The 13,597-nt window shown below is 44.9% G+C and overlaps 1 protein-coding gene across 1 annotated transcript in view; it reads left to right on the top strand.

The window, feature by feature from the left end:
* Window positions 1–10,823: 10,823 nt before the first annotated feature.
* The window catches only part of CYB5R3 (cytochrome b5 reductase 3), a 32,254-nt gene continuing 29,480 nt past the window's right edge, over window positions 10,824–13,597 (top strand). Inside the window, 1 exon segment of the mRNA XM_074271877.1 lies at window positions 10,824–10,980. Within this exon segment, the coding sequence (XP_074127978.1) occupies window positions 10,960–10,980 (21 nt within the window). The 5' untranslated portion in view covers window positions 10,824–10,959.

Here is a 13,597-nt window from a genome sequence, read left to right as displayed (position 1 = left end):
AAAAAAAATTACTATCTTTCAGAAAGAGGGCAACTCCAGACAGACAAGGTATCAGTAGAAGAGTGCAAAACACAGACTTCAAAACACAAGATTATATAGATCCTAAACAGCAGAAGCTCCCACCCCACCCTCCCCTTTTCTCCCTTTGTCTAGGGGAGTTCAAGCTTACCCCCTAAATGCAGAAATCCATCCCAAAAGCAAAAAATAAGAGTAAAGAGTAAATAATAAACTCTTTATCCATTAAGTACTTAAATGCTAATTAAGAGATGGTAGAAACAGGAGGGGAAAGGTTCATCCAAGACAATCAAAGACCTGCAGCTTTTTAGCTACAGCTCAACTTGTTATTGCAAAGTCTCAAGTCACAATTAAGGCATGGGTCAAGGCCACATTCCCATGAGAGGTCTTCACTCAGTTTGTCTCATTCAAACTCAAAACATAGAAATAAACTTGAAGCATAAGTAAGTTTAAGACTTTGATGATGAGCTAAATATCACAAACCTTTGTCCACTAAAAAGCTCAACATCAAAATGTACAAATGATTATGTCAGATAAACCTCCTCCAAGTTCCAATTTATTTCATTAAAAATGTTAATATTCAACATAATTTGTAAAAATGAATTCAATATGAAGTCTTGTCGTTAATAAGTATGAGGTCTTGCTGAATTGCTTCTTTTAATTCTTACAAAGTGTCCCATATAAAAGCTCCATAATTATTTAATAATTATAGCTTTATAATTTTGTATGTAAAGTTCTCATAATTATGGGTAGAATAAAATGTCATATTTTACCTTTTTAATTATATGATGTAAATTTAATTTAGAACTTCAGGGGCCAAAAATGGTCACTGTAGTTATTGTAAGCACTTAATATTCATTCAAATATTATGATTAGTAGATTAATGCCCCTGGGGTTTCTCATTAAACAGTTTTTTCCTACTTAAAGGACAGAACAACAAACTTTAGGAACCAATGAACTAGTTGAACTGCATTTCAGGGCTGAACCTAAGAGCTTTATTATCTTCTGATATGTTGGTATTATCTATCTGCCCATGGGAAGCTCTATTGTGAGAGGGAGGGGGTAAAACAAAGATTGAATGAGAGACATTAGATATTATTGCCCCTTCCCACCTGAATTTGCAACCCACCAGCATTTCCTCCTACAGGCTACCATGCCATTGATTTTAGAAAAAAAGCACATGGGGCCAGAGAAAATAAACATTGAGAAGGCACAAGTATATGGAGTTTTCTTATAGAAGGGCACATCTGTTTCCAATGCCGTTTCCAATGTTGTCCACAGTGCTCCTTAGCTACCACAAAATAGAACTGTTCTCCATATGCACCTCGCTTCTGCCTCTTAGAATCCTTAGTTTTTCCTCAAGACTCAACTCTTGAGTCACCTCCTCCATGAAACTGTTGTGCCACAGTTCCCTTTTATTGTTCTGTCTCGGTTTCCCTAAATTGCCCTGCCTCGGTTTTTCTAAATTGTCCTGCCTTAGTTTCCCTAAATTGTTCTGCCTCAGTTCCTTGAATTGTTCTGCCTCAATCCTCCTGGTTGCAACCCCCTTTCCTGGTTGTTAGGGCTAAGACAATTAGGATTGTAGAGATCTGGCCACTCTGGCATTCCAAAAGATAAAACTCTAGATAATCCTATCTCAGCTCCCTAATTGGCATTCTCTATCTCTAAACTCCAGATTTTCTGTCTAGTGACTACTCCCTTCACTCTGAGTTTATCAGAATTTATGATCCTCACCCCCCCCATCCTATCAGAACCGGGTTGATGGTCCATTTCTGGAAATTCCCACGCTCACCAGAGTTGATTCCACCTTGTCTTTGTCTCCCCTGATCGATCAATTAGAGCCACATATAAAAAATCACTGGAATCTGGATTCTTTGGAGAGAAAGTCCAACTCAGCCCTGGAAGCAGAATGGATTCTGCCCTGCCTCCAGACTATCTCTCTCTCTCCCTCTCAGAAAACCCCAATAAAATATTAAAAACTCTTTAATTTCCATCTTGCCTCAGTTTCTCTGGCATTACAAAACCTCTCCCCACTTTTTTCTCTGTGTTTTTTTTCCTTCTCTCCCCAGCTGCTAGTGCTCTCCCTGATGCCAAATGTTCTCAAACTATTTTATATCTAATTGGTATATGCCCCAATTGTCTTCAACCCAACCCCAAAAATCCCCCATTGTACCCCTCCTTGAGGGACAAGGAATCTTATACTTTTGTCTGTGAATGACCAGACTCTAATCACTGTACACTTCAACAATGATACTGTATGAAGATGTATTCTGATTTAAGTGGATCTCTTCAACGTAGAGAAAGATCTAATTCAGTTCCAGTTGATCAATGATGGATAGAATCAGCTACACCCAGAGAAGGAACACTGGGAATTGAGTATAAACTGCACTATTGTCTTACCCAGGTTACTTTTACCTTTGGAATCCAATTCTTCTCGTGCAACAAGAAATTTGGTTTTACACACATATATTGTATCTAGGATATACTGTAACACATTTAACATGTATGGGATTGTCTATCATCTAGGGGAAGGAGGGAAAATTTTGGAAAAGGGAATACAAGGGATAATGTTGTTAAAAAAAAAAACAAAAATACCCATGCATATGTACTGTCAGAAATAAATAAATAAATAAATAAATAAATAAATAGAATAAAGAAAAAAGAAAAATCATAAAAAAAAAGAATGACCAGATTCTAACTAGTATCTAACATTCAGTAGGAGATTAATAAATGCTTATTAATGGATAGGATAACTGGATTGATTGAATGGATTGATAAGATAAATGAGTCCCAATAGGATAGTGATGAGAAGAAGATCCACCTCTCATTGGTTCATTCCAAGAACTATTCAAACTTTCCTCCCCACCCATTCCTCCACATCTGGAGTCAGAATAGCCTCCAAGCTCCAGGTCTAGGTATGAGCTATCAGTAAGCTGCTGGTACCTAGGGCATTGGGCTGGTGATTTTTCAAGCCACATGGGGTGGTAGGATTTATTTTTATTTTTATCTCTTAATTTTTTTCTGGTTATACATGTATGTTAACTTTTTAAATACACATTATGAATCATGTTGGGAAAGAAAAATCAGAACAAAAGGGAAAAACCACACAGAAGAAAAAAAGCCAGAAAAGTCATAGGATTTGGATGGAGAAAGGCATCAGAAGCTACCATTAAAATGTCCTTTTACTGGTTCCTTGTTCTCCTGGTCTTTGGACCTGCTGGATTTGGCATTGAAAGCCCTTCTCACCTTCTGGGCTTCTTATACTCTGCTTTTCTTTATTAACTCTGATTCCACAAAAAGAACTGGTACCTTACCTCCAGACTCCCAGCTCTGCCCAGTGGTTGGTATCTCCCATGCCTGGGATGCTCTTTCCCCTCATCTCTGCCTCAGTTTCCCTGATTTTCTTCAAAATTCAGCTCAGATCTCTCCTTTAGCAGGTATCTGTTCCTTGTATCGTCCACTGCAGGTGCTACCCTTCCATTTACAGGACATATATCCTATCGAGACTGAGTTCTTGATGTGTTGTTTCTCCAGAGGAGAGAGACCAAGTTTTTGTCTTTCTTTGTATCCTCAATCCTAAACCCAGAGCTGGGCACATAGTAATTATTAGTAAATGCTTGTCCACTGATTGAGATGTGCTATAACCCTAAAACCACGATGACCTCATTTTTCCCAGCTGTAAAATAAAAGGTTATCAATCAAAAAAAGCGTTGGACCAAGAACTAGAAAACTTGCATTCCAGTCCGAGTATTTTCATTAATGTATTCTATAAAGCTCCGACAAATCACTTCCTTCATTGTTTCATTCAGCATTTTCTTATTAACTACTATGTTCATGAAATGAAAGGTATATTTGGTAACTACTGTGTACATACCAAGGTATAGCTTTCATTTCAGGGTCTCAATTTCATGTGTGTGTGTGTGTGTGTGTGTGTGTGTAATATGTGAGTAATATATATGTGTGAGTGTGTGTTTTGGGGGGAGGCAGGCAAAATGAAGCCCTGGATTGAAATTTTATGAACTCATTCCCATTTGGGACCCCTGGCCAGGATCAGGCTGACTTATAGTCCAGAGACCAGGATGCTCTTTCTATTTTTTTTGAACTTTTTTTTTATTAATTTTTATAATTATAACATTTTCTTTGACAGTACATATGTATAGGTAGTTTTTTTTGTTGTTGTTGTTGTTTTTACCACATTATCCCTTGTACTCCCTTCTGTTCCGAGTTTTTCCCCTCCTTCCTTCCACCCCCTCCCCTAGATGGCAGGCATTCCCATACATATTAAATATCTTATAGTATATCCTAGGTACAATATATATGTGCAGAACCGAATTTTGTTGTTGTTGCAAAGGAAATATTGTATTCGCAAGGTACAAATAATCTGGGAAGAGAAACAAAACAAAACAAAAACAAAAACAAAAAAAACAACAATGCTCTCAGTTTACACTCATTTCCCAGTGTTCCTTCTCTGGGTGTAGCTGATTCGGTTGGAATTGGATTAGCTCTTCTCTATGTTGAAGATATCCACTTCCATCAGAATACATCCTCATACAGTATCATTGTTGAAGTGTATAATGATCCCCTAGTTCTGCTCAGTTCACTCAGCACAGAGACCAGGATGCTCTTTCTAAACCAAGGTTTAAGCCAATTGAATTAGGAGCTAATTTTCTCTCTTCCAAGTGTAGCAAGTTTAGCGAATCCATTCCAAATGTTCTTATGACTCTTTGTGCCTGGCCTGTGACAGAACATTCTGAGCTCGGATTAGCCCGATGACTCGCAGTTGGACACCCTGAAACTTGACTTTAATTCAGTGATGTCCTTGTGGTCCTCCCGGAGAACAAAGAACAATAACCAGCTAGCATAACGCAATGGCCTAAAATCTCAAGAAAGCAACTCTTTGAGCTTACGTGGATCAGGTTCAATTTTGGCAGCTTCTCTCTAAGAATATCTGACCTGGTATTTCCCCTGGAAACAACAGAATCTATTTCGCATCTAGGTTTCTGAAACAGAAAAGGTTCCCAGCTCTGGTACAAGGACTTGCCCAAGGTAGCAGATTTGGGTCTTGAACCAAGGTCGGAAGACTCCAACCAGATAACTTAGTTTATAATAAACCCAAGTCCACAGGTGAATGAGGGGACCTAGAACTAAGGAGCTAATAAGAGTTCTGGTTCATACTTACTCCATTAAGAACCTGTGTCAAGCACAGGGAAGGGAGCCACAATCAAGAGATCTCTCCAAAATAATCTGATAGAGTAAACATTTAATGTAGGGAAAATATTTTGGTGATTATTTGAGGCTTCCTCAATTATTATCATTCCATCCACACTGAGCATAGTCCTGTCTGTACTCAATATTCTTTCCCACAATTCAACCTCTTTTGACTGCCCTTAACTTTCCTCCCTAAACTCAGCTCATTCCCAGCCTTGTCTCTTCTGGCATTATTCTTACCGGGCTATGCCATGCTTTTATATTCTTCCTCTGTTATTTATCCTTGCTTCCATCTTTTCTACATTTTCTACATTTTTTTTAATCAAAGTGGTTAGGGAATTCCCTACATAGCTATAACACTACTCCTTCCTTTCCTCATAAGATTTGTTTTTTCTTTGCATTTTCACAATTTACTTCTTGTGAGTTTCTCATCCCTCTTGTATAGACTTTTGCTCCATAGCATGCTACTGATATTTTCCCTGAACCCCTTGAAATCAGGTCTCCTAAGATCTAAGTGAATACCAAGCTATACGTGACTTTGTTCTTCTCTGCCCCAAATTCTAAGATTTTAGAATGGCCCCCTCCACTGCAAAGTGTCCTTCATTTTCAGTACCTGGTTCTTCATTATCTGTGAGAATCAGCTACAGAATAAAAAAAAACTTCCTTGTTTGTACCTCTATCTTATAAAGGATGAATTAATTTTAAAATCAAGTAAAGAAAATATTAATTGTTCTGCCTTGGGGAGGGAGGAAATGAGGGAAGAAAGGAGAGGACACAGAGACAGAGAAAGACAGTGAGAGGGAAGAGGAGAGGAGAAAAGAAAAGAAGAAATGAAAAGAGATGAGATGAAAAGGGAAGAGAAGAGAAGAGAGAGGAGAAGGAGAGAGGGACAGGAAAGAAGGAAAGAAGAAGGGAAAAGGGAGGAAGGGAGAGGGAGGAGGGACAGAGAAAAAGAGAAAACAGACACAGTAAAAGGGAAAAGGGGAGGAGAAAACAAGAGGAAAAGAGAAGAGAAGACAGCAAGCTTCTGTAGATATCAGCATAATTAAAGTGTATCTCCATTTCTGGGTCAGACCTCATCTATTTTCTCTTTCTGTCCAAGTGATCTGTAGTCCACTTTGATGAAATGGCCACTTTTGTTCCTGCCTTCATTGATCTTCCCTCAGATGCTCTCCTCCATGTTTCCCCTGCTGGTTCCTGGATCACTCCACATGAATATATCTTCTTAATTTACAAAGCATTTCCACACTTTACTTTTCCTTTGACCCCTTCCCCTACATTTTTGCCCTTACTTCTTTTTTTAAAAATTTTTTTATTAATTTTATAATTATACATTTTTGACAGTACATATGTATGAGTAATTTTTTTTTTACAACATTATCCCTTGTATTCATTTTTCCAGATTTTCCCCTCCCTCCCTCTACTCCCTCCCCTAGATGGCAGGTAATCCCATACATTTTACATGTGTTACAATATAACCTAGATACAATATATGTGTGTAAATCCCATTTTCTTGTTGCACGTTAAGTATTGGATTCCGAAGGTATAAATAACCTGGGTAGATAGACAGTAGTGCTAACAATTTACATTCACTTCCCAGTGTTCCTTCTCTGGGTGTAGTTATTTCTGTCCATCATTGATCAACTGGAAGTGAGTTGGATCTTCTTCATGTTGAAGATTTCCACTTCCATCAGAATACATCCTCGTACAGTATCATTGTTGAAGTGTATAGTGATCTCCTAGTTCTGCTCGTTTCACTCAGCAACAGTTGATGTAAGTCTCTCCAAGCCTCTCTGTATTCCTCCTGTTGGTCATTTCTTACAGAGCAATAATATTCCAGAACATTCATATACCATAATTTACCCAACCATTCTCCAATTGGTGGACATCCATTTATCTTCCAGTTTCTAGCCACTATGAAAAGAGCTGCCACAAACATTTTTTTGCCCTTACTTCTAACTTTTCCTTTTTTGCCTAAACTTTCTTGTACCTTACCTAGATTTTTTTTTGAAGGAAAATACTTTTTTTGAAGTTATTAAAAAAAAATCACTCCCACTTCTGGTTATACTTGACACCACTGCACTCAGCAGAATTGTCTGGAGGCCAGAGATATCCCCACCTACATTCAATGAGATAACCAAATCAAAAGGAAAAACAGGCAAACTGAGCAAGCACAGTGACTGTCCGGCAGAGTAAGGGACATGGTGTCTCCATGGTCATCTCCTGCTTCTCCAATGGAAAAGTCTTAGTGATATTTTTCAGATTTGACAAGTCAGTTGAATTCACCGAGCATTATTACGTGTAAGGCGTTGTGCTACATGCTAGGACACAGACAAAAACAACAGTCCCTGATCTCAAAGAGCTTATCTTCTAACTCATGCTATTCTTGGGAGGTATGGGGAAGAATAAGAATTCTCTGCTAAGCTGGGTGGCGCAGTGGATAGAGCACCAGCCCTGAAGTCAGGAGGACCTGAGTTCAGATTTGACCTCAGTCACTTAACATGTCCTCGCTGTGTGACTCTGGGCAAGTCACTTAACCCCAATTGCTTGGGGGGGGGGAAGAATTCTATGCTAACAGCAAAAGTATCCGATGGTCATGGCTCTTTTCAACAATGAACTGATTCAGGCCAGTTCCAATGGATGGAGAGAGCCATCCACACCCAGAGAGAGAATTATGGGAACTCAGTGTGGACCACAACATGGTATTTTCAGTTTTTTTGTTGTTTGTTTGGAGTTTGTTTTCTTTCTCATTTTTTCCCTTTTTTGATGTGATTTTTCTTGTGCAGCAGGATAACTTTAATACATTTTGGATTATTTGCTGTCTAGGAGAGCGAGTTGAGGGGAGGGAGGGAAAAACTTTGGAACACAAGGTTTTGTAAGGGTGAATGTTGAAAATTATCTATGGATATGTTTTGAAAATTTAAAAAACTTTAATTAAAAAAAAAGAATTCTGTGCTAGAATTTAGTAACCAGCTAGATAATATAAATAATTCAAAGTCAACTTTGAGGGATGTCTCTAGTGGAGTGCCCCAGGGATCTATACCCAGCTCTGTGCTGTCAATCACTTAGATAAAGGCAAAGTTAGCCAATGGCACCAAACTGGGAGGGAGAGCCATTCAATCACAGAGGCAAGCTCCAAAGAGATCTGATTGCATTGGGACACTGGACTAGACTCAAATGAATTAGGTGAAATACAAGGAGAAAAATGCAAACCTTAAGCAAATCGGAGACAGGGCATGATCCTGGGGAAGATCCCTGCTTCTGTCCCCTAACACCTGGGTGACCTTGGACCTCAGTTTCCTCCTTTGTAAATCAGAGAGTTGGCTCAGATGGACTGTAGATCCCTCCATCTGTAGTTGGAGAGCCTTTGAGCTTCCCAAGAACAGGTCCAGGGGAATCTCTGTTCCATTGGGCTGCCTGAAGGTATTCTTTTGTCCAGGAGGTGGCGCCCTCTGCCCCCCTCAGGACCCGCATCCCAGATGCAGCAGCATCATTCATGCCCGGGTGCACTTCTTCCTATAATTCTGGCCCTTTCTCTTTATTTGCCATGAGAAGTCTTTGTTCTTTTGATAGTTGGGGATATGTGTGATTGAGAAAAGGGAGAGGGAACTGTGGAGGCAGAGGCAGACCTCAGCCTCCAAAAGTAAAACTTCCTACCAATTAGAGCTGCCCAAAGTGCAGGGGGCTGCCTTAAAGGTAGGGAGCTCTTCATCAAGTGGAAGCTGGATGTCTTCAAACTGAAAAGTTGTAGAAGAGATTCTTAGGAAAGAGCAGTGGATTTGAGATCCAAGGACCTGAGTTCTGCTATTTATTCCCTCTGTGACTTTTGGGTAGTGTCTCTCTCTTTCTCTGTGTCTCTGTGTGTCTCTCTGTCTCTATCTCTCTCCTTTCCATCTCTCTGTCTTTATCTCTCTCCTGTCTCTCTCTTTCTCTCTGTCTCTCTCTCTCTCATTTTGATGACTCCTAAATCCCCTGTGTTTCCTGGATTTCTTTGATAAATTGTGGAAATCTCTAGACTCTTCTCAGAAGCATGTTTTTATTTTTATTTCTTTTTTTTTTCAAGGCAATTGGGATTACATGACTTGTACAGTATCACAGCTAACATAAATGTTAAATGTGTGAGTCTGGATTTGAACCTGAATCCTCCTCACTCCATAGTTGGTTGCTTTATCCATTAATGTCCCAGAGCATATTTTTAAATAGATAAGATTATCAAGGAAGTCAATTCTATGGAAGCACAATTGTCAAAATATATTTTTAAAAAAATTCATGGACTCCAGTTTAATAATACTTGCTCTGACCCATGAGCTATGAATGATGTCATTCTGCACGTTTCTGGGCCTCCCAGATATTTTTTGACTAGATGAAAGAGATTCTTTGCCTCAGTTACATCCTACCTGAGAACAATCCTGGGGCCGCTAGGTGGCGCAGTGGATAGAGCACCAGCCCAGGACCCCCGGAGTTCAGATCTGGTCTCGGACACTTGACACTTCCTAGCTGTGTGACCCTGGGCAAGTCATTTGACCCCAGCCTGGGGGGGGGGGAATCCTAAAAAACAAACAAACAATCCTAAGATAGCAGTTTCCTTTCTCTCCTTTAGAAAAGGAAAAATGTGAATGAGTCCTTCCCAGCTCCACCTCTGTGATCTCACTTTTTATTTCTTTTTTGGTTTATTTATTCATTTGTTTGTTTTTGTTGTGATCAGCTCTTTGTGACCCCCCTTTAAAATATATATTACTTTATTCTCCCCAATTACAAGTAAAACCACGTTTGAGATTATTCACGTACATTCATTTTTTACAGATGAGTCACGTTGGGAGAGAAAAATCAGAACAAAAGGGGAAAGTCACACACACACAAAAAAGTTACGGGACCCCGTCTTGGTCTCTCTCGTTCTCCGGGTGCAGACGGCGGTGTGGGGATCGCTGCGAGGAGCCCGGTCCACCTCACGCTGCCGCCGCCGCCGCCTCACTTGCTCTCTAAGGCACATCTCAGTCACCGAGTTCAGAACCTGGACTCCGGGGCCCATTTCTGCTCGCCCCTCCCCCATCGGGGATGCCAGCTCTGCTTCCCGGGGATCGCTGCCAGCCTTGCCCTCTGCAGCCCGCGGGGCTCCTCGGCGCCCGCCTAGACCATGCAGCCGCCTCCTGGGGGTCCCCCGCACCATTCCTGGTCCCTGCCGATTGTCAGTTGGGAGAGCGGCGTCCCTTTCACTCCCGGATGTCTCCACGTGTGTGGGCGTGCGCCTGCGGGCCTCTGGGGAAAGTGCCCCATTAGATAGACCCACTGTCGCTCCTCTCTGGTTAGATCGCGTGGGAACTGCCATTTGTACTCTGTCTCCAGTGGCGCTTAGCGCAGAGCGCTACACACAGCAGGCGCTTAATTAGTGCTTATTGGCTGAGCGGCCTTCCCAGTGATGGGAGACATTAAAGGGACCCACCTTGGCTGGGCAGTCTCTCCCATCCGACAGAGAGGGAAGATGTGCCGGGGGGGGGGGGAGAAGCCAGAGGAGCGGCCCCTCCCGTCTCTTCCTCGGGGGCCCTCCGGCCGCCGGATCCGCTCGCCCCAACCCTCTGCCATTGCTCGGGGCTGCTCCGCCCCGCCCCCTCGGAGGCGGGGCCAGGGGCGGGTCGGGAGCGGCTTCCCTGCCCGGACCGAGACTGGGGCAGGCCAGAGGGGGTCCGCGATCGGCACGCAGCTGAGGAGGGTGCTGGGCGCCTGGTGCTGAGCGGCGCCATGGGGAGCCAGCTGAGCACGGTAGGAGCCGGGGAGAGGAGGCTCGGGCCCGAGGCCCACCGTAGCCGCGCTGGGCCCGGATCGGGGCAGGGGCTGGGACCCGGCCCAACCCCCTCCCCAGGTCGCTAAAGCCTGGGGCGAGGCGGGGGGCGCCTCCCGAGGGTCCCCGGGCGCGCGTTGGGGAGCGAGGCCCTCGGGCCCCGCCCTGCCCCTCCCGGGCCCCTCGATGACTCACTCCCCCCTCGGTTCCGCGCTGCCCGGGCCGCATCGCCAGCTTGGGGCCGTGTCCCGAGGGAAGGAGAGCGGGGGCAGAGGCGGGTGCCGAGGCGGGTGCCGGGTCCGCGCAGGCTCCGCCATGCCCCGCTGCCTGCCCACCGGAGGTGGGGGATGGGTGAGGGGTGGATCCCCCCGCGGCGGAGAGCCGTGCCGCCTCCCCACCCCTCACCCAGCCCAGGCTGCCCACACTGGCCGGGAGAGGCCGCGGCCCGGCCCGGCCTTCCACCGCATGCCCCGCTTCAGGGAACGTCCTGGAGCCGGAGAAGGGGCCGAGGAGAATGGGAAAAGGGAGGGGTCCGCGGGCGCCACGCCCCGCGCCTCCGCCCGGGAGCAGAGGACGGTGCCCAGAGCCCTCCGCGGGGGGCGCTGGAAGGACCGGGCCGGGCTTGGGGTCCCCGCCCAAGCACCGCCCCACGAGTCCGTGCCCGCGGCACCCCGCGCTTCCGGGAGCGGCCACCTGTCACTCCAATTGTCACTCGGCCTGTTATTCTTAGCTCCGGCTGGGGAGGCGGAGGCTCGGCCTCAGGGGCCGCTTTTACAGTCTCCCCTGAGGCGCCCCGCCAGGCCCGGGGGTCCCGGAGCCGAAGGGGACCGGGGCCATCTTGTCCACGCCCTCCTCCTTCAGGCAAAAAAACGGGCCGGGGCTCGATCTCGTCCAAAGCCAAGCCCCCGCGGCATTTGAACCCAGGCCCGGACTAATCGGGGGCTGGGGTTTTCCTTTGTTTTCTCCGGCCTCCAACCTCCTTTTGACAGACTCTCCGCCCGCATCTCCCCTGACCCGCCTTCCCCGCGTCCTTCACGCCCGCTTCCTTCCAGGGGGCGGGGCCGAGCTCGAGCTGGGAGACTGGAACCCCGGCCTTCGGGCCGGGGCCTCCTCCCGCTGTAGTCCTGAGCCTGCCCCGGGGCACCTCCCCCCATCTTCTGTGTCTCGTAACTTCCTGAAACCTTACCTCAGTCTTCTGTAAAATGGGGATATTAACTCCTCTCCCTTTTTGTGACACTCGGAGAAGAGACTGCAGAGCTGGCTGTTTGATACACAAATGTTGTCTGTTTTGCTCTCAGATTGCCCTGGTATCCCCAGGTTAGGGGCTGCCCTCCCCTGCTATCCAACCCCGCTTATTCGGGGCTCGGCCACGCCCCGGGGTTCTGGCTTTCCTCAGTTTCCCCAACCTGGATAATACCCGGGGAGAGTGAAGGGGGCTGTCTACCTGAGTGCTCCCCTGTCGTCCCTTTACTCCATCTCTCTCAGCCCCGACCAGGTCCCCTAAACCGCCCTTGCTCCCTCTAGAACAGCGAGTGTAAAAGAGCCTCTTTTCTACCCAGCTGCGCCTGAATTGAGGGCCAGTCACTGTGGGATTGGTCTCTGGGGGAGATCCGAGGGTGACTTAGTCACTCACAGGCCCAGCTGTCCTACTGGGGGAGGGAGAAGGGGCGGGGCTAAGCTCCAGCAGGCCCCGTCCATGTAGCCTCAGCAAGCCTTCTAACCAGTGGTGTACTTTTAAACGTTTAACAGCCAGCTCTCCAGAAAAAAAAGTACCCATAAACGTTTAACAGCCAGCTCTCCAGAAAAAAAAGTACCCATAAACGTTTAACAGCCAGCTCTCCAGAAAAAAAAGTACCCATAAACGTTTAACAGCCAGCTCTCCAGAAAAAAAAGTACCCATAAACGTTTAACAGCCAGCTCTCCAGAAAAAAAAGTACCCATAAACGTTTAACAGCCAGCTCTCCAGAAAAAAAAGTACCCATAAACGTTTAACAGCCAGCTCTCCAGAAAAAAAAGTATCCCTAAATGTTTAACAGCCAGCTCTCCAGAAAAAAAAGTACCCATAAACGTTTAACAGCCAGCTCTCCAGAAAAAAGTACCCATAAACGTTTAACAGCCAGCTCTCCAGAAAAAAGTACCCATAAACGTTTAACAGCCAGCTCTCCAGAAAAAAAGTACCCATAAACGTTTAACAGCCAGCTCTCCAGAAAAAAAAGTACCCATAAACGTTTAACAGCCAGCTCTCCAGAAAAAAGTACCCATAAACGTTTAACAGCCAGCTCTCCAGAAAAAAAAGTACCCATAAACGTTTACCAGCCAGCTCTCCAGAAAAAAGTACCCATAAACGTTTAACAGCCAGCTCTCCAGAAAAAAGTTCCCATAAACGTTTAACAGCCAGCTCTCCAGAAAAAAGTTCCCATAAACGTTTAACAGCCAGCTCTCTAGAAAAAAGTACCCATAAACGTTTAACAGCCAGCTCTCCAGAAAAAAAAAAAGTACCCATAAATGTTTAACAGCCAGCTCTCCAGAAAAAAGTACCCATAAACGTTTAACAGCCAGCTCTCCAGAAAAAAAAAGTATCCCTAAATGTTTAACAGC

The sequence above is a fragment of the Sminthopsis crassicaudata genome, chromosome 5, assembly GCF_048593235.1.
Source record: "Sminthopsis crassicaudata isolate SCR6 chromosome 5, ASM4859323v1, whole genome shotgun sequence".
NCBI classification, from domain to species: Eukaryota; Metazoa; Chordata; class Mammalia; order Dasyuromorphia; family Dasyuridae; genus Sminthopsis; species Sminthopsis crassicaudata.
This window is presented reverse-complemented; position numbering and strand designations above follow the sequence as displayed.